Source organism: Eucyclogobius newberryi, unplaced genomic scaffold (genome assembly GCF_026437365.1).
Source record: "Eucyclogobius newberryi isolate DKJ021-1_F unplaced genomic scaffold, fEucNew1.0.hap1 SCAF_14, whole genome shotgun sequence".
NCBI lineage: Eukaryota > Metazoa > Chordata > Actinopteri > Gobiiformes > Gobiidae > Eucyclogobius > Eucyclogobius newberryi.
In genome coordinates this window covers 16,427,303-16,449,821 of record NW_027315768.1, presented here as the reverse complement: position 1 = coordinate 16,449,821, position 22,519 = coordinate 16,427,303, and the positions used below count along the sequence as shown (strand labels likewise).

At 40.7% G+C, this 22,519-nt stretch overlaps 3 protein-coding genes across 4 annotated transcripts in view; 1 reads left to right on the top strand and 2 right to left on the bottom strand.

Annotated features, from left to right (window-relative positions):
• igsf3 (immunoglobulin superfamily, member 3) overlaps positions 1-12,549 on the top strand; it is a 107,454-nt gene extending 94,905 nt beyond the window's left edge. The window contains exons 7-9 of one of the 2 annotated variants that reach the window (XM_072444544.1): positions 5,354-5,764; positions 8,425-8,871; positions 10,460-12,549. In XM_072444544.1, coding sequence (XP_072300645.1) covers positions 5,354-5,764; positions 8,425-8,871; positions 10,460-10,710 — 1,109 coding nt within the window. In that variant the 3' untranslated portion in view covers positions 10,711-12,549. Of the gene's footprint in view, positions 1-5,353; positions 5,765-8,424; positions 8,872-10,456 lie in introns of both variants that reach the window. The other variant, XM_072444543.1, reaches the window with a different exon arrangement.
• LOC140359567 (ribosyldihydronicotinamide dehydrogenase [quinone]-like) overlaps positions 626-22,519 on the bottom strand; it is a 71,568-nt gene continuing 49,674 nt past the window's right edge. The window contains exon 7 of the mRNA XM_072444548.1: positions 626-640. Coding sequence (XP_072300649.1) covers positions 633-640 — 8 coding nt within the window. The 3' untranslated portion in view covers positions 626-632. The remainder of the gene's footprint in view (positions 641-22,519) is intronic.
• On the bottom strand, positions 19,871-22,509 carry rpe (ribulose-5-phosphate-3-epimerase). Its single transcript, XM_072444549.1, has 6 exons — positions 22,310-22,509; positions 21,948-22,027; positions 21,494-21,633; positions 21,293-21,427; positions 20,421-20,507; positions 19,871-20,335 (listed from the first exon to the last, which is right to left on the bottom strand). The coding sequence occupies exons 1-6, from the start codon at positions 22,483-22,485 to the stop codon at positions 20,213-20,215; spliced, it is 741 nt and encodes a 246-aa protein (XP_072300650.1). The 5' UTR covers positions 22,486-22,509; the 3' UTR covers positions 19,871-20,212.

The window sequence follows — 22,519 nt, the reverse complement described above, 5'->3', positions numbered from 1 at the left end:
TCCAAGTGTCCAAATGTAAATACTCAGCCTGTTCTCACAAGAGCTTGCCGTTTTAAAAAAAAAAAACTATCTTTGCAACCCTAGACTAAAGATTCTGCTTCAAGGAAAACCATGTGTAAATCAAAAGAAATACCCAGGCCTCTACTAAATGTTATCGCACAATCTTTTTAAAAGGCACATCAAATCCCTTACTTTTCACCAGAACCAGAACTTTGTTGGAAAAAAATCTCCAACTGCCATGATATAATATGTGGTCTACATGGCTTGTTATGTATTTATGATTACAAGGTGCCCCCGATCACATGATATAATTAAGTCCTTATTACGGAAATCAACCTCAGTGCTATGCAATGCTTGAGATTTATAAGACTGCATTTTTTGTCATTGGCAAGTAAAGAGTATAACAACAGCAAAAAACATTGTAGCTAAAATGACCCAACTAAAACTATAATATGTTTTCTCATTTACTGTTCGACTACACACATAGAACTCTTTGTATGTGTGTTTGGATGCCTCAGTTGAACAGGTTCACACATCCCTCTCCCCGGACTCCGTGTTTCATCTGCTGTTAGCTCCATAAAGAACAGTGGAGCGCAGGATTTTATTAGACACTTCAGTATCTTTGGTCTTTATTAAAAGGCTGACCACTTTTCAGTGCTGTGTGTTCTTACCTCCACTGGTAAATAAAAAGACGAGGAGACCGCTGCCTCTGCTTTACCCACGCCTATGTGGCTATTAGAGGAACAAACTAGGAAGGGACAAAGGGATATGACAAGATGCAACTAGCTTATTCACAGTGCGACAAAAGGCTCTGACCCCATTTAATTTAGCTGCTTCTTAGTCGGATAATATCACTGCTGTTTCGCCAGCATTTCGGCATTGCCCTGGTAACGTCCGTGCCATGTAAATTGAAAAGAGGTCGGATCCAAAATGAGTCCAAGGTGAAGTCAAAAATGGTTCAGAGTTTATCATGTTTCCACTTCGTTGCACTCTTTACAGGCACAAAACAAAGCCGAAGATAAGAATTCATTGTGTCGTGTTGTTTACCCGACTGCTGACAGAGGCAAGACGAGCTGACCACTTCAAAGAGAGGCAAAGATGGGCTTTTTGCATATAGAAAGATTCTAAAACCACAAGTGACTGGCACAGTAAACCAGCACAGACCACAGATAACAAGTGTTTCCAATTATGGATTTGTCGTATTTTGCGGACTCGCCCTTGAGGCTCATTAAAGAAGACGCAGGAGGAGAAAACCATATTCCAAATTGGTTTTGTCAGAGCTGCTTGAAACAAAGAGCACCCGAGCTCTTCTTGTTTGGGGTCTGGAATCTCCAGCCTTGTTAACGATGTAGTATCGAGCCACGTTGGACTGTTCCCTCAATGTAATAAATCTGAGTTAGCAATTCAACGTCCCAAAACACTCCACTGTGTACATTAAGGATTATGGCCATCCTAGTGATTGTGCATTGATGTACTGACCGTAAGATGGCAGCTGTAAATGGGATGGCCTGGTCTCTCGGGGGATAGACACGTGTCTGTAGAGCAGCTATAAGTGTATATTATTGATTAAGCAAGCGTCCGGTCGAGAATATGATGCATTTTATCTCAATAGGCCCAAAATGTGTGACTCGAACATGCACTTTTCCTTTACAAGTCTTTTCCTCTTTAACAGGGTCATGTAGGGTTTCCTGTATTTACATATACCGTATGTTTATTGTTTATTCTTTGTGCTGAATCAGTTCAGTACAGAACTTAATCAACATCATTGGGTAAAATTATTGATTAAACATAATTGGTAATGGCACAACTCAAACTATGTGATTTTAAAGGACACATATTTTGCAAAATGTACAGATTTTTGTTAGCTTTTAACCATGTAATTACATTGTTCCCTCATCAAAAACATACCTGGAGTTGCATTTAGCTTAATTTACGCCTGTTTGATGAATGCTGTTTAGAAAGTCCTCTATTTTATTTTGTTTTTAAAAAAAATACATGCCAAAGTAAAGTTATTCAAAAGCATGTTTAAAGGCCAAAGACAACACAAATAATGCATAATATTAAGACCAGTTTGTTACAAAGTCAAAACAAAGTCATTTAAAAAAACTGAATAACTATATAATTGATGCATTTTAAAAAACATTGAATCGCTTAAAGGCGTAATGGCCTCGTGGCTCGTGGAATCGCATCGCGTCTCTGTAGATTTCCGTCTCTTCATGAGTCAGCTCGAACTGTCTTTCTCTGTCTTAATTTTGTCCCGTACACTGAGGGAACTATATTATGATAGATCATGCGCTTAGACATGCGTAAACGTGCTGCTCTCCTGGGGACGAGCCGACGAGGCTGCAGGTGAGCAGTAGCTGCATCCTATGATTGACACGTGGCAGGACTAATCGGCAGTCCACGCCACGAGGAAATGAGACTCAGATTTGGCGCCAACAAAATCGTCCATTACACCTTTAAGTAACAAAAAAACACCCATACAGTTATTTTAATTTTGTCTGATATTATGTGCTCTAAGTAGATGTTAAGATGGAATAAATAGGACCATTTTCCTGCGCAAATAATTCCAGTTTCAGATAAATTAACTTTTTGTGCTTTTTAACACTATTTAACACTACGTTGATTTATGAAAACAACCATTTTCATTCTGTTTGCCGAAACTCCAAACTTCAATTGACAGTGCCACCAATTTGCTCTGTTGAGTCCTTCATGCATGGTTTATTCTTCATGATTTTCAGAGGTAATTCTTGCACACCAAAACATGTGCCAGGACTTCACGCAGAGCTCAAAAGTACTATTATCCGGATGGGGATGTTGTGAGGCTTCCTACCAAGTCTCTAGTGCCAACGATGACAGCTAATTTGAAGCTAGCTTGTAATGTTGCACAACTGGGTGGTCTGCTAATGCCTTGTGGTTACTGCCGTTTGGGATGTTACCAAATTAGTACACAGCATTACAGCGGCATGTTTGGTGTGTTCACTGGTGTGTGGTGGACGACGGTACGGGCCAGATGGCTGAGACCCTAGGCAACCAGTTCCAAAGCAAATAGCAGGCAAAAATTCAGTGCAGCAGCAGGAATGTCAATACTGGTTGGTTTGAATGGGATTTTGAAAAAGTTGCAGTATTCCTTAAGCCAATTACCGTGCTAATTTGCTCAGTTTGGAGAAATGTGGACTGCTTTTTCATGTGTGTAATGGCTGTTACTTGTCAATGTGGAATTGCCTAAAAGGTGTTGCCGTCACACTGAGAACAAGGCGAAGAAAGATTTCACAATTTCAAGAGATAAAATTATTATGCAAATGCGCCGGATTTGTAAATCTTGCTCTTCCTATCATCATTTTGGAGAAGCTAGATGAATTCAGGTTAAAACGTTTGTGCCATTTCCAGCATACGGGTGCTAGGAATGGCATCTTAATGTGTTAATGCAGTCTAGATTTTAATCATTTGCTGAATAAGATGTACTGCAAATGACAAAATATCTCTTATGATTAAAGAGTAGAAAGTAGAAAATACATTATATTTAGCAATTAAACATAGCAGCAAGTTTCTAATGCACTTACGAATGTTCTTTGTCCCAAGCCCAGATAATTCAGGTCGAGGATCTACCTTAAACCAAAAAGCATAAACTGCAAGGACAGAAGAATGTGCTTTTGTACTATATAACTTGATACGTTGAGAGTTTGCTGCTCACTGTGTTCTACTTAGTTGAATGAAAACTTAATTATTCATATCCGTCTTGAGTAATTCCATTTTTTTACTTAATTTCTGTCATGCAACATCCCATCCTGCCGGCTCTGTGACTTGACATATTCCCATTACCCATCTACATTACCTGCCAGCTGTACAGTGTGTGCGCTTGTGTATTTTGGATTTTTCCCTCATGTTGTGGGATAATCCTTCCCCGGAGCGTTTTGACAGCGGGGGGGGGCTAGTCTGGTCACGGTCACACCTGATGTACCTGCAGCTAATCCTACGCCGCAATACCAGTGTCGCCGTAACCAATCCGCGCTGACACCTCCGTCCCACCTCGCTTACGTTCTGCTATTTGCTCCTGTCCACGTCTCCGAACAGCTTTATAAAGAGAGTTTGTGTCTTCATTCTCAGTGACAGGGCCTGCCGAGGTGCATCTCCGCTAACAACATCCAGGCTTCCTCTCCTTCCTCTCTCCAGGCAGCTGTTGAGCATCTAATCGGGTGTTTTCACCTTGGGATACACGTCACGTCCTCATGATCTCGCTTGACATTTCCCTTCCCTCGTTTGCTACCTTTCAAAACTGCAAATTTTCGAATCGACTGAATTTGTATCCAGATCACAAATGCCGTACACCGGATTATGGGCACTTGGATAATTAGGTATTAGAGCTCAAATGGCCAAATGTGTTTTCAGCCAAGTCAAGTCGGCATCATGTACAGTCTGCATCAGTAGTCACTCAAACTGTGGGCCTGAGGCAGAATAAAGATGGAAAACGTTAATTTAGTCGTAAGGTTGAGTCATGTAGACTGGCAAACAACAGAATAGACTTATTATTCTTTGGTTTCAGGGAATGTGTCTTAGAGCAAATCATAAATAAACCTATAATACAATATGTTTATATAGCCTATACATTATGTGATTTAAGACCCCGTGTATGTTATATTGTAAGTATATAATGATAGTCTGTGTGTTCTATGTCACAGTGTGGGGTTGATTTCCACCTCAAGACAAAGTTGAAAAGCACTGCAGGTTCTATTTCTAAAGATTGAACCATTATGAAGTCATCTTAAAAGAAACAGGGGATCATTTTCTTTTGTCCTTTTACAATGGTATTCTAAATGTCAATAAACAATAAATAAATACACCTGGGTGATTGTTTTTTATCTGTATATAAAGCAAATATCTACTTGATACAAGCACAAACAATTAAAAGCCTCTCTTCTTTTCTAAGTCCCACAGGGTTAATTTCACTTTCACTTTAACTAAATCTGACTGGCAAGTTCATAAAAGATGTTTACAAATCATGCAGAATACAAAAGTGTGCAGAGACACGGGAGACTAATGGTTCTTAAGTGGTTGCAGTCAATTTACTTATACAAATTTAGTAGGAGCCATTATTTACCGTCTCTGAATTCCCATCAGCCTTTTGTTGAATTATTGATGTCTTAAAGTGGCTTAAACTGAGGAAAAAACTGTCTTTTTGCCGTGATTTATTTAAACTTCAATTCTTCTGTTCGAGTTTTCACAATACAATACACAAGTCTAAATCTGTGGAAGGCTACAGGTCATGCATCACAACACTGAAATTGCTCTGCGTCCCTGGCCTTCCCTTCATTCCAAAATGACATTGTTTTTCCTCTTTTGTTCTTCCTTTCAGAGAGCAAGCTCCGAGTGCAGAAAACCAACCAGTCCCAGGTGCATTTGGAGGACAGCCGGGTCCGAATGAACTGCTCCATCACCTCCCAGAGCAGCGCCGACTCCCAGCATGCCGTTCTGTGGTACGTGAGGCGGGCTTCGGGCTCGGAGACGGACGAGCTGCTGCTGAGGATAGAGCGATCCGGGGCGTTTGAGTACGGGGCGTATGCGGACGAGGAGAGGCTGAGGCGGCGGGTGCAGGCGGAGCGACTGTCGCAGCGCCTCTACACGCTCACCCTGAACCGGGCCGAGAGCAGCGACTCCGGGACGTACTACTGCCTGGTGGAGGAGTGGCTCAGCGACCCGGACGGGGCCTGGTACAGAGTGGCCCGGGAGGCCTCGGGGTTCACACAGGTCCTGGTCCGACAGCCAGGTAAGAACACTGGACCTCATAATCATATGACATGCGATAGTCACTAAGAGTTTACTAGAGTGTTTGTGTTTGCTTCAGTTTGAGTCCAGGTTGATTGATTTGGTCCTGTTCTGGTGCTGGTTTACTTCTGGGTTTAGTTATAGTTTCATCCTGCTGGAGAAATTGTGGCTGCCATTTTGGTTTGGGAATGTTCTACTGTTCAGAAAAACAGACTCTTTTCAGTATTGGTATTCCACTTGACTTATCAGAACTATGTATTTAGGCCTCAAAACTCCTGCCATGGACACAGTAAATGGATACTTTTGCTGTTTGGCGGCAGGAAAGAGGGCCATTACGTAGAAATTGATGACACAAACTGCCCCGACAATCTGGGACGTGACCGAAATTATAACTGACATTCGAGAAATTTGGGGGGAAAAATCACATTCTGACCTAATCTGAAAGTGGACCTTGACGTTTTATGTGTTAAATAAAAAATAAAATATTAAAAGTGATGATAATGTTTCATTCCAACAGCACTTGGCTTTCCAAATGCAATCAGGACGAAACCACTACAAAATCAGGACAAGACTTGAATTGTAAAATAGATTATTACTAAACTACTTGTAAAACATGTCTAAACTTTATTATAAGACTAAAATCATACAAGATTTAACTACTAAACTTTCAAATTGGAGCTGTGTTTTCAAACCTTTACCAGGTCCTCATACTTTTGTGATTTGTTTGTTACTGTTTTGTAACATTAAAACCGTGATTTGTTCAATACAACGGTTTCACTACGAATAACATGAACTTTTAAATGAGGAAAAACTAAACCAGGACAAACGTTGGACTCAATCAGGGCTGAAGTAGGATCAAGATGATGAAGTAGGACAGAGAACAGGGGTGGGTCAGGGTACCATCTTGTCACAACATATGTTCCTCAGTGGGGATCATCCATAAAATGCCACTTTATTACTGATGATTATTCATTATCATCACAATAAATAAACGTTGGTGGTTCTGTTGGATCAAAGATGCACAGGCTTGTTTCTTATAGGTCTGTAAATCTTAAAAACTATATTAAAACACATTTATAATCGTTTCATTTTTATATTACACAGTACTTTTAGAGGATTTTTCCCACCCACTAAACAATACCAAATTCCTGCTTTACCACGGCAGCCATTTAACTAAACGGTACTTAAATAATAGTTTTTCTTGTGGACGTAATACGGCCATAGGATGATATTACACAGTGGGGATTCTGTTCTCTGTGGGAAGTTTGAAAACAGCAGGCATTTGATCCAAGGTGCATGTACATAATAACTTTAATGCTATGGTAATAAGTCAACGCTATGCACTGTGTAATCACCACAGGTATTCATAAAGGGGCTAAAAATGCACTTGTTCTGAGGCACCCAGGAAGCCGGCCAGAAACCTGCCTGTTGGGTGAAAAGACGAGAGGCGAAGCGTGCCAGAACCTTCCGCCGTCTCTCGCTCTCCTGCTGTCCTCCCTGCTTCTCTTTTTACCTATAACAAGGAAACCGTTCCAAAAAAAAAAAAAAAACACATTTGGAGGTTTGAGAGAGGAAGAGGAGCAAGCGTAAAGACGGAAAAAGAAATGGGCCACAGTAGTTTTTCTTCCAGGCTTGAGCAGAGGAGACACAGACAGGAGCCCGAGGTGCAGGCCGACCTCACTGGAACGCCGCTGATCGCTCCGGGCACCTGCGGCACATCCAATTAAAGGAGTTTACTCAGTTTAAAGTTTCCTGGACCGTTTGTATCACTGGATTATGTGCTTGGGTTTAATCAATGTGTGTTTTAACTTTGTAAGAACAGTGTAGACTTGCAAAAGAAAGGGATTTGTGTTGCACAATAGAGGTGCATATCAAAAAGTGGAACATGGAGGAGGAATTAAAGGCTTCTCAGTTTGTGAACACTGTAAATCATTTCAATAAGTTGCATGTGATGATGAGGCATAGTCTAAATAAAAACCTCCATATCTGATTAAATCTCAAATATTTCATGATATTACATAATTAAATCACAATTATGATGAATAATGCAGGAAATGTTACACTTTTGTATATACTGACTGGGGGCTTTTTATGCACTTGTACTTGAGCCCAAGAACTTGGAGAAGATTTAATAGAAATTGACAGCAGGATGTCCAAAGCACTTTAATGGGCACTGGTCTTTAATTGGAGGTTCTGCCTGTATTGATTTCGGGATGTGGATCAATAACTCTTACCATTCAGTGGACATCTTTTTCATCTTGTTTGTCAGTATTTAGTGTCTTTGGTCTATAATAAAAACATAATATTTAACGTCAAAACAGTAAAACTGTCTTAAACTGGTTATGATAAACACTTAAGCCTTGCTGTGTGTTTTGGTTGTACTCTGGTGTTAATTAAAATGAGTGAATTGATTAAAAACGACTTCTAGCCCATGGAGGCTCGCTATCCAGGGAGTCATCCAAGCCAGAGCTGCCAAAGCTGCCACTGACTGGAGAAGTGCCTCTGAAAATGAATAATAGCTGCTCTGTGCTCTGTGTCAGTGGCTTACAAATCCCCCAATTCTGGCAGTATTTTACACGTAATATCACATGTGAATAAGACTGCAGATATCTGATAAGCTGTTATTCATCTAACCTCGGTCAAACCACCTTTTCCCTGCAGAGATCCGACTCCAGGTGGAGGAGCAGGAGTCCAACATCACAATCCCAGAGTCGGGCTCAATCCGCCTGGGCTGCAGCATCCCCTCCCAGTCGTCCCGAGAGTCCCGCTTCTCCGTGTCCTGGTACGTGGAGCGCTCCGACGGCGAGTACGACGACGCCCAGCCGGGAGAAGAGGGCCGGCAGAGGGAGTGCGTCTTCTCCATCGGGCACGACGCCGTGTTCGGCAACGGGAACTGCAACCCCCGAGACGAGAGTGGGCCCAGCTCGCGGCTGCAGTTCGAGAGGCAGACCTCGGACCAGTACAGCCTCACCATCCAGGGGGCGCGGCCCAGCGACGCAGGGAGGTACTACTGCCACGTGGAGGAGTGGCTGCTCAACCCCCGCAACGCGTGGTACCGCCTGGCAACCAACAACTCCGGCTTCACCTTCGTCAACGTCCTGGCACAAGGTGAGCAGCCACGGATTATTCTTATGTCACGGATATCAAAACACTAGATAGATACTGTGTTTATTGACTACAAAAGGAAAGGACTAGTATTAGATATTTATTTATGCTCTTTTATGTTGCACTGGGGAGGTTTTCTGGTGGAGGGGTGCCGCGTGATATTGCAGTTTGATATTTAACTTATCGAGCTCCGCTGAGACAAGCTGTTAGTGCCACCAGACCATGTTATAGGTCAGATCTGTGGAGAGTTGATCCCAGTCACGGTAAGAATGCAATGTTTTAGTAGCAATAAGAAGCAGGTGGCGCACCCTCCACCAGAAACGTTATGCAGAACACCATTAAATAAAAAAAGTGGAGCTAAAAAAACTGCATCTAATACTATTTTTTGTCAGTTTTTGTTGCTTCTTTGTAACGTAATTAAAAGTTTGGAGATGAGTCTGGATTTTTACATTATGTGTTATAACTGACTGTGAAACTCACCATGACTCAACTTTCACTGTTTTTCCTTCACTGATTTTCCCGAGGTTTCTTCTACTTTGTGTTTTTTCCTTGCTGAGACGTGTCTAAGGACGGGGGACGCTGCGACATTCATCATTTGATGATTTCCTGTGAACATTGTTTAATCTGCTTCTCTATTTCACTGTCGCCCTTTGAGGCAAATGCTGTTGTGATTTTGGGCATTACAAAAATGAACTGAATTGAACAACTAAACCATTTAACTGCTAAGTAAACAACCTACAAATACTGTAACTAAAAAATGTATTAAATGTTTTGTTTTTTATATAGTTCTTTCGTCAATACTTGCCTCTTCAGATGAGGAAATTTTCCAAAACTGAGCTCTTTATAGTGTTTGCTCTGTAGTTTCCAGCTCGGGACACAGATGCTTTGAAAGAAGTACATTACATTTAAAAGTCCTTGTTTTGTTCTGTGATGCGACCTCATGTTCCAGCTTCCACTGCATGCACTTCAAAACACTTTAGCCTGCACAGAATACATTATTTATTTGAATTGAGCATAACTATTGAATAACTTAAAGCTTTTTTATAGACTGACTTGTACATTTATGTAGTATTCCCTTTGTTTTAACTTAAACACAAACACTTACGGAACATGTTTTATCTCAACATAACAAATAGGGGTTGTGTGTTGTGTAAAACTCAAAGTTGTAATTGTTTCTCCACATTTCTGAGCCACTTTCTGTTATTTGAGCCCTGTGGAAGTGGCAAGTGAAACTGCTCAAGTGTTTTATAGACTCAACAGGTTCATAAAACAAATAATTATTTTCTCTGACTTTTTCTGACGCCGTAAATTTTGCCTCTTACATTTTGTTTTCCACAAATAATTGGATTCTTTTTGTCAGTTTGTTTATTTCTTATTTGTATGAAAGAACTTTTGATAAGTCTTCACATTTTAGCTCGAATTATTTTAGCGAGATGTAAGGAATTTGTAGTTCGATTCGATTCAAAATGTGTCCGTTTTTTGGGCAGAAGGCTTTTCCACTGCTCTATAATTTTGCCCAAAACGCTTTGCTCTCTTGACTTGAAATGTCGACATGTTCCGCCACTAATTCTTTGAACCCGTCTCTCAGCAGGTTCGTCCGTCCATTCCGTGGTGTGCTCCAACGAGTCGCTCTTCTACTTCGTCTTCTTCTACCCGTTCCCCATCTTCGGCATCCTCCTCATCGCTCTGCTGCTGGTGCGCTTCAAGTCCCGCAACAGCAACAAAAGCCAAGAGGGCAAGAACGGCGCCCCCCTGCTGTGGATTAAAGAGCCACACCTAAGCTACTCCCCCACCTGCCTGGACCCGCCCGCTCTCAGCCTACACCCGGGATCAGTGGATTAAACTTGATGGGAGTTTTTTCTTATAGTCCACTTTGAGGATCTTTTAGACAAAACCAGGAGGAAACTGGACTCCTCTAACCGTCCTTCACTGCTGTGTTCAAATAGGACTACAGAATGGTGGCTACCTATTTTATCTTGACATTATGTGTGAATGGAGTTGTGAGTGCGAGCATGAACGCGTTATAGATTTGAAGGAGCGTATTTTAATCCGCCTTGTTTTGTTTATTTCAGTGTCATAGCTGTATTTTGGGTTTCATGGCCGTATATTTGTCTATTTTTCCAACAAAACATAAAAAAAAACGCATTAGAAGTGTTCACATGGCATCACCGATCCAGGATGGACACTATTGAGATGAAACTTGACTCGGGCACTGAGTGGATGCCAAAAAGTCTTTGCACTGATTCTGGCCCGCTGATGCCGGTTGCCATAGTGATGGTCTAGGCCCACAGACTCTTTTGCTGATGAGTTGGTTGGCAGCCCGCAGACAGACAAAAGGCAAAGACACACAAGTGAGTGTCCTGAGCGAGCGCGTCCACCTGCCTTCACAACACATCCGCCTTGGCAGCCACTGACTGTCCTGAGCCGCTGCCACACTGCCTCAGTCAGACCCTGTGCTCGGGCCCCACTGGCCCCTCTCTGAACAGGACACACAGAGCACTGAGCAGACATGTATTTAGACTGAGAGAGCTTCAGTGCCAAGACCTCCTCCTCCCGCCTGGGTCCAGTCAGATTGTAAATATGTCTGCTCACCTCCTGCTGTGGCTGTTTGGGCCTTTTTACATTCATATTAAATCAGTAGTTGGGCTGTGAATGGCACAGCGGGGACTATGGACCCAAGTTAACCTGTTGCACAGTTCTTTATGTTGCCCTTTGTGGACCACTATGTTCTGTCTTTCGAAGATTTCAGAAGATACATAGAATAATATTGTTGATCTCTAAGAGCCAATCTAAAGATTATTTATGTGTAAATGTTTGGTGAAACGCACTAACTGTTCTGTGCTCATTAGAATCTGTGGGCAGAGGCAAGTGTTTGATTTGTGTTTATTTTAAGATTTTCTATTTATTATTTTATACTATTTTGCATAGCTTTGTAACTTTTTTGCTTTGAAATTCTCAAAAATATGTGCTGCTTGTGTTGCCAGGCAACTGCACCAAGCTGATTATGTCAATAGCCTGTGTGTTGGCAATGTGGTAGATGTAGAAATGCTAGATTCGTCCTGCGCATTGCAGTCTGTAGCATTTCAAACCAGATTGTCCAGTCCAGTGCAGAGACACTGTATATCTATATAACTATAGAGAAATGACTGTGGCTTTGTGTGTATTATAGTTAAACAGACAGGTCACCAAATGGATTCACTTAATGCATTAGCTTGAGTTGTGTTGAGTTTCTTTTGTGAAATGTGATGTAACACCTATAGGTCGGACGTTTGATCAAAGCAGGCTCAAAGTGAACTAACACGTCTCATGATGGATTCTAGGCCTCATCTCTTCTGACGCACACTCAGGGGAGCTGAGCTGGACCCTCTCACTGCCACCACACCGGACAGCCCCGTCTCACTGTCAAACTGTATATTGCATGACAATACTGGGGAGGAATTTCAATGTTTTGTAAACTCTGAACTCTTTGAGCATTGTGTTTGTGTGACAGAGCAGAGCCCTGAGCCAACAGTCCCACCTGCCCTGCTCCCTTCATTTACTCCACTGCCAAAAACCTGTGAAGCAGTGTCAACGGCTGGTGTATAGATTGTGTTTGATATTATTGTTCATATTTGTCTTTTTATTCTTTGCTTTTATGCAGCACTACATTCAATAAATTTATGTCTATATCAAACAAAACAAGCTGTGGCTTTTAATCATCACTATACACTTTATTGTACATACTTCTCAACAGATATTGGAAAAGGTGAATAATGTGAACTGAATCAGTGTAAAACTATTGCCCAGTGTGCTTTATTGTTGCAAGATTCAACTATGTTTGAGCGATCCTTTATTATTTAGTGCTCCCTTATGTAATATAACGTAGATCTCTAAAGATGATGCGTTTCTCCCACACACGCTATGCACAGCCACAGGTGAACGACGGCGTGGAAAAGAAATCCGGGTTCTTTATTCTTCGATCTTCAGACCTTCCCCACCGGCCTCAACTGTGAAGAGAGACCTTGAATACAGCAGGAGCCATTTCAAAACCCTTAACGCTTTAGTGCTCTTTGCTCCTAAAAGATTCACCTGTAACGTTCGACTGATAAAATATCCATGGTTGACTTGAGTATTGTTACTTTTACATCTTAGAAAACAGATGTGAAAATACAACTACCTCCAAGCCATCTTTGACTTTTACACTGCATTTTAAAATCTCAATATGCAACATACCAAGTTCCTGCCCGTTCTTTCCACCTATGAGCGTGTTGTCAAGGTCAAACCCCGGAAGGCACCGTGGGCTTGAAAGGTCAGTGTTGATTTTTGACCTCTACGTTACAATTGCTGCTGTCCATGAGCACAGATTTGTGCTTGTGTTTGTGTTGGTGTGTACACGTGTGAGCGGGTCAGCGTGTCGGCGGATAAATGATGTTCAATGCAGCTCGGAAAAACACGACGTGCCACTCATAACTCAGCACTCGCTCAAACAAACTGCAAACGGTCAAGGCAGACCAGCTCCACTGCAGCTCACAGAAGGAAAAAACAGAATGCAAAGAGGAGGGGACGGCGTCTTCTTGGAGATGTTATTGCTATAATTTTCCACTCTCAAGCAAATATCTCTTGCATTTATTCCATTGCGTGCGTGGCTGAAATTACCTTGGAAAAGTGTTGCATTTGTCGTTTTCACCTGCTCGTCTCCATGGTAATACATACATTTAATGCTATACTAGAAACTAAGCAATTACTTCTCCATGGAAACATGCAACCCCACCAGAAATGTTACATAGTGCAGCTTTAAAAGGAAGTACTTTATATGTGATTTTGCTTCTTCATAATTCACTTTTCTGTGTGCAATGTGTGAATGGGAGAAACAGACTGATTATCGGGACTATCAATCAAAACCAGACAGAACTATTGTTATAAATTGAAAATACATATTAGCATTTATTGATATAGTGCTTTAAAAGATGCTGATTATGATCCTTTGTTCATTTTCAGTGCGGTTTATTTTTAATGTTCTTAAAATATGGCAATAAAAAGGTAAAAACTAAGTCTCGTCAAAGCACTTTTGAGTCAATGCCTAATACTGCACTGGGCCTTTTGCTTCACTCTTCAAATATCATGGACTTTATAAAGTAATTAAAGTTTAAGCTTTTACTGTGCAGTGTGAGAAAATGTACAGTTTACAGTTTTCCCCCCATTTTGGAGCACTTTGATTCTTGCACAGAAACGTGACCTCAGTAGAAATAATGGCGTCATGCGGGAGAGGCATTTACCCGGTGATGGCGGCGTTCTGATACATCTGATGTTATTGTCACTCAGCTTTTTTCACGACTTCAGTGGCTCTTTCCCTTTGAGGGCCGCCTCCATGTCCCAGTTCTGTTTGGGGCTTGTTTTTGTAGTTTTAGTGTGAGAAATGGGTTTTGTGTGGAAGGAGTGAAGAAAAGAATTACATTTGTCTGTGTCGGGTTTTATGGTAATGCGGGAGTTAACAAACCAAAAAAGAATAATTATCAAAACATGCCAGTTACAAAGTTATAATGAGCACTAAAACCAGTTATGGAAACATTTAACATAAACCGAATGAAATTAATTACAAGCTGGAAAGAGTGAAATAAGAATAAAGGTATATTTAGTCTATTCACTTCAGTGCAATAGTGTGAATATTGTTTTCTACGTTTGAATATCAAGTATATATAAGAAAAACGCATCATGTAAACTTCCAAATAAGTTTATATAGTCATTTTACATTTGTCTGATACTTTAGCTTCAGCTGACACAGTTAAAGAAGTGTTTTAGCACAATTGGATCGTCAGAATATTGTCGGATATTGAGATATTCATTTTTTGCCATGTACAAATCCCCTTTCTTGATTAAAAATAACTACAGTCGCACCTGCAAATTGCCTACTCCTATTATTAGTGCTGCTAAACTATGGTTATCCGTAAAATGTGACGACAAAGAGGCTTAGAATAAACCAAAATGGATGGCGGTGCAATAAATAAACAACATTGGAATAAATCCACGAGAAATAAATAATGAAGTAATGTAAGCACCTGAGAACCACAAAGAAGAAACTGGGAAAAGCAACATTGGCTAAAATAAGAACTGACTTTTGTATATAAAGTATAGTACATAAAAGTATTTCAGTTCAATAAATAATATACAAGATGTGGTGTTTTGTTCAGGGGTAAATGCTTCGACCATATCAGTCCCTTTACTGCATTTTAACAATATTTAAAATGATTTTGCCCAATTGAACCACATCTTTTAATGATATGATTGTAGTTCTGGCGTCATGCACACTTCTCTCCTCCCAGAATGACTCACTCGTGATGTAAGTGTACGTCTTTGTAAGTACACTCGCTCGCTGGAGTGTCCTGACTTCATGTCGTGTGTCCCGTGGCAGTTTCTTGGGGTAAAGCGTTGCTATGGTTGTTGTCCTGGTGTCTTCAAAGGCATTATCTACGAGCTTCCTGATTTAGAGCAAATTAAACAAGGGATAAATGTTGTCAAATGAGAATGTGAATCATTCATTTCAGAGCTATTTTGACCACACCAAACGGAAATATCCGCAGATGACAGTTTAGACGACACTTTTCACTAAAACGTGGTGGACATGATTATGGTTTAAGGTTTTACTGAAAACCTTTTCTATTTTTCACCAGTTTAACAATTTTGGTGAAGTTTTAAATTGTGTTTCATGGTTTGACATAGGGGGAGGTAATTCCACGACTGTTACCTAGCAACCATATTGTAACAAAATCCATATAAATGACACAAGATAACACCTAACAATTGTTTGAACTGTCTTTTGTTGAAACTGTATTTTGGATGGAATGTCACTTCTTGATGACATCACAGAGGGATTCTGGTTTCAAGCTCTCCACTCTCGAAATGCTCTACTTCCTGTCATTTTTCTTTACAAAATGCAACGTGAGACATGTAAAACTATGATAAATATTTAAACTATATAAACTAAGTCATAATTAGAAAAACATGAAAACCTGCCATGTGCACTTTAAGGCAGTGGATTATCTGTCTTCATCCATCACAGCCACAGCAGCTGTGTGAGGCTGTATGATGAGATTGGTCATCAATAGTGTAATACTAGCAAACATCACGGTGGATGTTTCGCCTTTAGGCAAGACGGCACAGAAGTCATCCTCTTATAGGTTTGCAGTGTCACCGCAAGGCACAACACTGTAATCTCGTGTAACAATATCCCAGGCAAATTGTTAATTAGATTGTACTTCCTCTATCAAAGCCAAGGCTCTTTATGTATAAGTAAAGTTAGGAACAGCGAGCTAATCGCAACGTGCGTGGGGCTCTCCTGTGGGCGGCCACAGTAATTATGAATGAGAAGAAAAGAAAACAGCTCCTTTGCTAATGTGGCCTCAGTGCTGGGGATGAAGAGCAGAATGATCCAACACAAAAATAATGGGCGAGAAGAGAAAGTAGAAATGAATAGCAACGGAATGTGCAGGAAAAGAAAGGAGGTGTTAAACTACAAAAGCCGCTGTAGAGGAAGAGCAGCTTCAAACAGAATTATGGGGTGATGTTTCTGAAACGACAGCACTCCAGGAGCTTTTCTGCACTGATTCCAATCTTATGATTAAGGTTAAGGGATCATCTCAAAATCGGTTGAAGGGGGGGTCCAGAGAGTGACTAAAAAATATTCGTCTTTTCAGCTTCAACTTATTTTGAGATGATCCCTAAGTATATTATGTGCAATCAGATACTGCAGCAGCACCTCAGACACAAATGTGAATTTAACTCTTTTCCATGCGCAGATCGAGCTGTCTCCAATGAGTAACTGCTCAGAGGCCAATGCAAGATATTCACTGGTTTACACATGCAATAATGGCAATAACCACAATTCTCACTTTGTTCAGCATCTTTAAATCATTTGGACTCATTGTCTTAGCAATAAGCCCCTTAACAAGAAGTTGGCAGATCAATTCCAGCTGCAGCAAGAGACATCACCTACAAGAGTTTTACTGTATTTTACTGTAAGTTCAAGCTGCCACTTTCCTCTTGAAAATACTGCACTCATTTTTTTTTTCATTTTTCATTTGTGCATAATACTGTATTTGGTCATTTTGTCTACATGATGTTAGGGGGCGTAATGTGTGACGCACATTTATAGCTAAATTACAGAAAAAGACAGCATTCAACTTTGTATTTATTTTTAGATTTAAGTATTAAATCTTATCCTAGCGCCTGTATTAAAATTCAGTCAAAAGCACACTTAGTACTTTTTGTCAAAGGAAATTAAACAGAACTGAATGAGAACATTACAATACATGAAAGTGTCATGTTTAATCCAGTGTGTTTCTTTCTGGCTCACACAGATCTCCGCAGCCCTCAAACTGCCCCTGGACCTGTTGTTTGGAGATGTGCCTCGCTTTCATGCTGTGTCTGTTACATCTAGTGGTCCGGGCTCTAGACCTTTGCCAAAAAGCTGAGTTTCTCCCCCTGTGGCACTGCTCGCAGATCAAAGACGCCACACGCCGCCTGTCCAATTCACTTTTAGTCTAATCTTTTCCTTGGAGAAGTCCTTTGTGTAAGCTACAGTTAAAGTACGTAACCAAAAGGAGATAATAGAGCTTTAACTACATGTTTTTATGATGTGTCCTTTCCGCTCATGTCTCCTTTGACACCATGACAGACCAAACCTGTGGCTGTGGTTTCCATGGCACCAGAGCTGGAAGTGCAGGGTAATATCGTACCTTGAGGATAAGGTTAGACTCTACAGAAAGAAAGAAAGAAAAGAAAGAAAAGAAAGAAAAGAAAGAAAAGAAAGAAAAGAAAGAAAGAAAGAAACAAAGAAACAAAGAAAGAAAGAAATTGATTTGAGGAAGGTATGAATGAAGGATGGTGAGCGTGACTGTTTAATCAATTTATTTTATAGTCTAAAGATTAACTTCACTATAAATTGGTGTCACAAAAGAAAAGAAAATAGACTAAAATGACAAAATGCCTCAAATTTATCTAGCGCCTTTCAAGCTGCTCCTTCTGCTTTATTGTAGTAATTGAATGGATACGCCACATTCACACAAAGGCAAAGTGTGTGAAGTATAAAGTGCTTTGCTCAAGGACACAACGGCAACAGTCCGAGCTGGGATGGGACTGACAATCTTCAAGTTGGTGGGAAAACGCTCTAACCACTAAAGCACAGCACAGTCGCCCCGGTTGTGATTATCCATGACTTGAACAAATGGAACAGTTTAAATGTAGTGCGTGGATTAAATTGACTGAAATAAAGATCAGTTGTGAGATTGGCTCCAGTCACCCACGACTCAAACGAGATCAAGTGGTAGAAAGGGAAGGAATGTGCCACAGACGGCTTAAAAAAGAAAAAACAGCTCATCAACACCTCCAGGTCGACGGCAGAGAATGGAGTGAGAATGTAAGATGAAGGTGGGTGGTTAGAAAAAGAGGGGAAAGAGGGAAAAGAAAGCTCTACTTGATGGAACGATGTAATAAGACATTGGAATTGAAGCTGTGGGTTGGGGTTAACTGGGGGTTAACTGTGGGTTAGGGTCAGATCTGTGGAGATGTGACCCAGCTCACAGAAAGACCATGTTTTTGAGGTGTTTTTTACCAATAAAAATGCCGGTAACTGAATAAATGCAAGATAGATACATGTAATGCCAGACTGAGGAGCAAAACAATGGCTTCTCCATGGCAGACGAGTCAGAAAAGTTGTATTGCACCTTTAATAAACGTACTAAAATGATCTGACTATATGTATTTGATGTAGATGCAGATTAGCCTCTCTTATGGAATGATGTTCTTCTCTCCTCACGGCAGCAGGGACACTGACATACAAAACGTCTGTCAGCAGCGATTACAGAGGAAACACTGCTGCAGAAATACCCTTGTGATGTTGTAAAGCTTGTATGACGTTCTCCTACTAACAGACTATCCACATGTTCAGCGGTCCATCGAGAAAAGCAAACCCCATTTGATGACATGATTTGCAATTGTCTGTGGCATATGAATGAAAATACAGATTTGAAACATCAATTTTTCAGAAGTCAGTGAATTGCCCTGCAGACATGCACTGCATTATGGAGAGAGAGATTCTTGTAGCTTGAAGTATGTCATGGTTGACTATCACTGACAGTCCACAAAGAGATAAGAGAAGGGCCAGACTCTTAGCCCCAAAAAACCTTTCTCACAGTGATGCAATAAATTCAGTATTATTTTTTTCTGATGTAAGGTGCTGGCATTATATGATCCATTACTGTAAAGGTCAGTGGTTCAACTGTGATTATTTTCCTCAGTTTTATGATTGCTGCTTTTATACCAAAGACATTTTTATTAGTGGATAAAAGCATTAAGACGTTTCTGTCTGGAGTCATTTCTCTGCAGAAGCACACATTAGTGGTTAGTTTTTCTTATTCTACAGCACAATTTTGAGAACTCGCATCACAAACACTTAATACATTATGAATTAAAGCACTAACTCATCTACAGAGAATAAATCAGCTTTATTCTTTCAAACAAAATGATGTTTGAGCTTTTCTTCACAAAGGGCTACATTCTTGTGGTAAGTTCGCCCCCTAGTGTCAGAAGTTAAACATAATAGGATTGATAAGAGTTTATATCTATGCTGTAAATAGACCACACATAAAATGACATCATTCACTTAATTTATCATTGTGGCCAGAAAAGACAGTATTTTGGACGAAGGTACTTTTTGGCAAGATTGTTTCAGGAATGGCCCAATAATTAGAGATATTAATCATAAACTATGACAGTAAAATGTAGATTATCAAAAGTATCAAACACGGATAATCAATCAAAACTAGCACTGAAACAAGAAAATATTAAAAATAATAGACTTCCTGATCTATATCAGAACAAGAAATAAGACCACATGGTAACATTTAAAAACTCTACTGTAATTTCAAATATTGTGACTACACTAATAAAAATACTAATTCTATCATAGAATTCTGACCTGCCAAAGAACTGAACCCACCTATTCTTAAAGCAGCTTTTACAAGACAAACACTGTACCAAAGGATGGTTTATTTCCACATAATTACAGTTAACTTACATTGTAAGTCCAATTTGTTTTAGGAATGTAACTATTATGAAATCAGTATCTGGTTATTTCCAACTAGAACAAATTCTGACTTCAGACAGAGGATTGTGGATGGAAAGGGTCAATTTGAAGCATATTGAGTCTTCAGTTGGTGATCTGGACATGGACTGACCACAGCCTCCACAAAAGGCTCTTATGTGTCATTATGACCTGGGCTTGTCACACAAATGTCTGTTTCATCTTGTCCACTGGTGGTGGTTGTTAATGGAGGGACATTGACGTGCTGGACTCCACAAAGCTGACAGGTCAGCGGTCCAAAGAGCGTTTCTGTATTGCTTCAGCCACTACCGAGCGCAGGTGAGCAATGACCGAGCGAGGGTCATCACTGCCTATCACTGCACTGCCCGACACGATCATGTTTGCCCCAGCCTGAGGACACCAAAAACATGAATGAACATGAATAATGAATGAGCAAGTCAACATAATCATTCACTATTACAGAGACAAATCTTACCTCGGCACAACAATGGATGGTGTCTGGACCAACTCCACCATCTACTTCAATGTCCAGAGAGGGAAACTGGCTTCTTAACCACACAACCTGTTTATACATACAAATAAAAAATATAACGTTATGAACACTCAGGTCAATACAAATCTGTGCTTGTGTGTCACTACTGGAAATTCAAATCATAACTCGCCCTTCTCTGAGTCACTTTAAAGTTTCTTTTGTCTGCAAACACAATGACATACATTGTACTAAAACTTTGAGTTTATTCACTTCAGTAATGTTTCAAAACTTCCTCTTCCCTGTTGTGCAATCACATTTCACAGTCTCTGATTATGTACAATATCATGAAACAACAAAATACCAAATCTTTCTTTTGCCATATAAACTGAAGGTGTTTTAACCTGGCTCACACCAGATTGATGTGTCTCACTCTGAATTGAGTTCACATGAATCAACCTGGGAAGGCTCTCACAGAAAGGAGGAAACAATACTTCACACTGGTTGTTCGAAGCGTTACAATCCAATGTCCAGAAAAACACAGTCCTCTTTCTCATCCACAAATGTACAAATTGCCATTGTGTGCACGTTTGAATTTTTAAAAAAAAGAGTCTGTATTTCTCCTAAAATGGGCCAAAATACGGCCGTTGGCGTCACCATGGTCGTTTTGGTTGGGTTGTTTTGACTTCCACCTAAAGCACAATGCTGCTCTGATTGGTTCCAGTCCCACCTGTGAGCCCTAAATACCATGTGATTGGCCCGTTAAACCACTTTGCGGTCTGCAATCAAAGGAGCCTAACAGGATGAATTCTAAAAGAGTTTGTGAACTCACAAAAAATGCGCAAATTTATCCTGCTGGCAAGGTTATAGGTCTTTACCTTGGGCATCATGTTTTCCATAAACTTCTGTCCTCCAAATCCTGGTTCCACTGTCATAACTAGAGCCATGTCAATCTGGTTAGCCCATGGAGCAAGCTCTTCAACTGTTGTACCAGGTTTAATGGCCAAACCCACCTAAAACAAAGGTGTCAGTTTGTAAAGGGGTAAACTTTATGTGCAAAGCTGCATGTCATTTCTCACCTTCATCCCGCTCTCCTTTATGTCCTTGATTAGGGCTGCGGGGTTGGTGGAAGCTTCTATGTGGAATGTGTACTGGTTTGCTCCTGCGGCTGCCATGGGCTTGACCCACTGCTCCGGCCTGGACACCATCATGTGCATGTCTGCACTCACACAAACATTAACACAGAGTTGCTACACACGTGACGTGTGCATGAGATCAATTAGATGAGCTTATCTTTGGTCTGGCTATTTTATAGGGCCGTGGTTCTCAAACTGTGGTACAAACTCCTTTATTTGGTACAAGGATTACTCTGCAGTTAAAATATCTACTGAATTCAGACTCAAATCAATCCACATTTTTGTCCTACGTTTGGTTAGACCTGGTTTATTTACTTAGTTAGAACTTGCTGTGAAACATTTGAACTAAACAAACACTGTTCTAGGGCACGAAGAATATAATTTATTTTCCTCTCACCAAAGAAAGGCTCTTGTCCCAAAGACTTCCGTAGGCACTCAACCATGGGATGTCCAAATGTGAGGTTGGGTACAAAATGTCTGTGGAAACAAAACGAAACAGGCATTTAATAATGAAGACAGAAAATCAGGAAAAACTCACTTTCATCTACACATGCCAAAATGCGCTTTATGCATGGATTAAGACCAACATTTAATGCTCAATATTTGTATCTATGTAACTTACACTAACATAGTAATTTTCCTAATGTTGCTACATTGCTGCAGCAGTAACTTATGCCATGCTATCTTAGCCTCTTAATGCTAGCAGGCTTAACTTCTGAGCTCCACAGAATTAGCATGCTAATTGTAAGGTAAACAGACCCGTCCATGACATCGAGGTGCAGATAGTCCGCCCCACACTCCATCATCCTCACGCACTCACTGCCCAGACAGGACAGGTCACTGCTCAGGATGGACGGGCCGATCCTCGCACTGTAAGCCATGCTGTGTCTGCAGTAGTGTCTGCATGCAGCCTGCAAGAAGGAGGAAAGCATCATACTTCCACAACATGACAAGCTGCGGGAGGCGGAA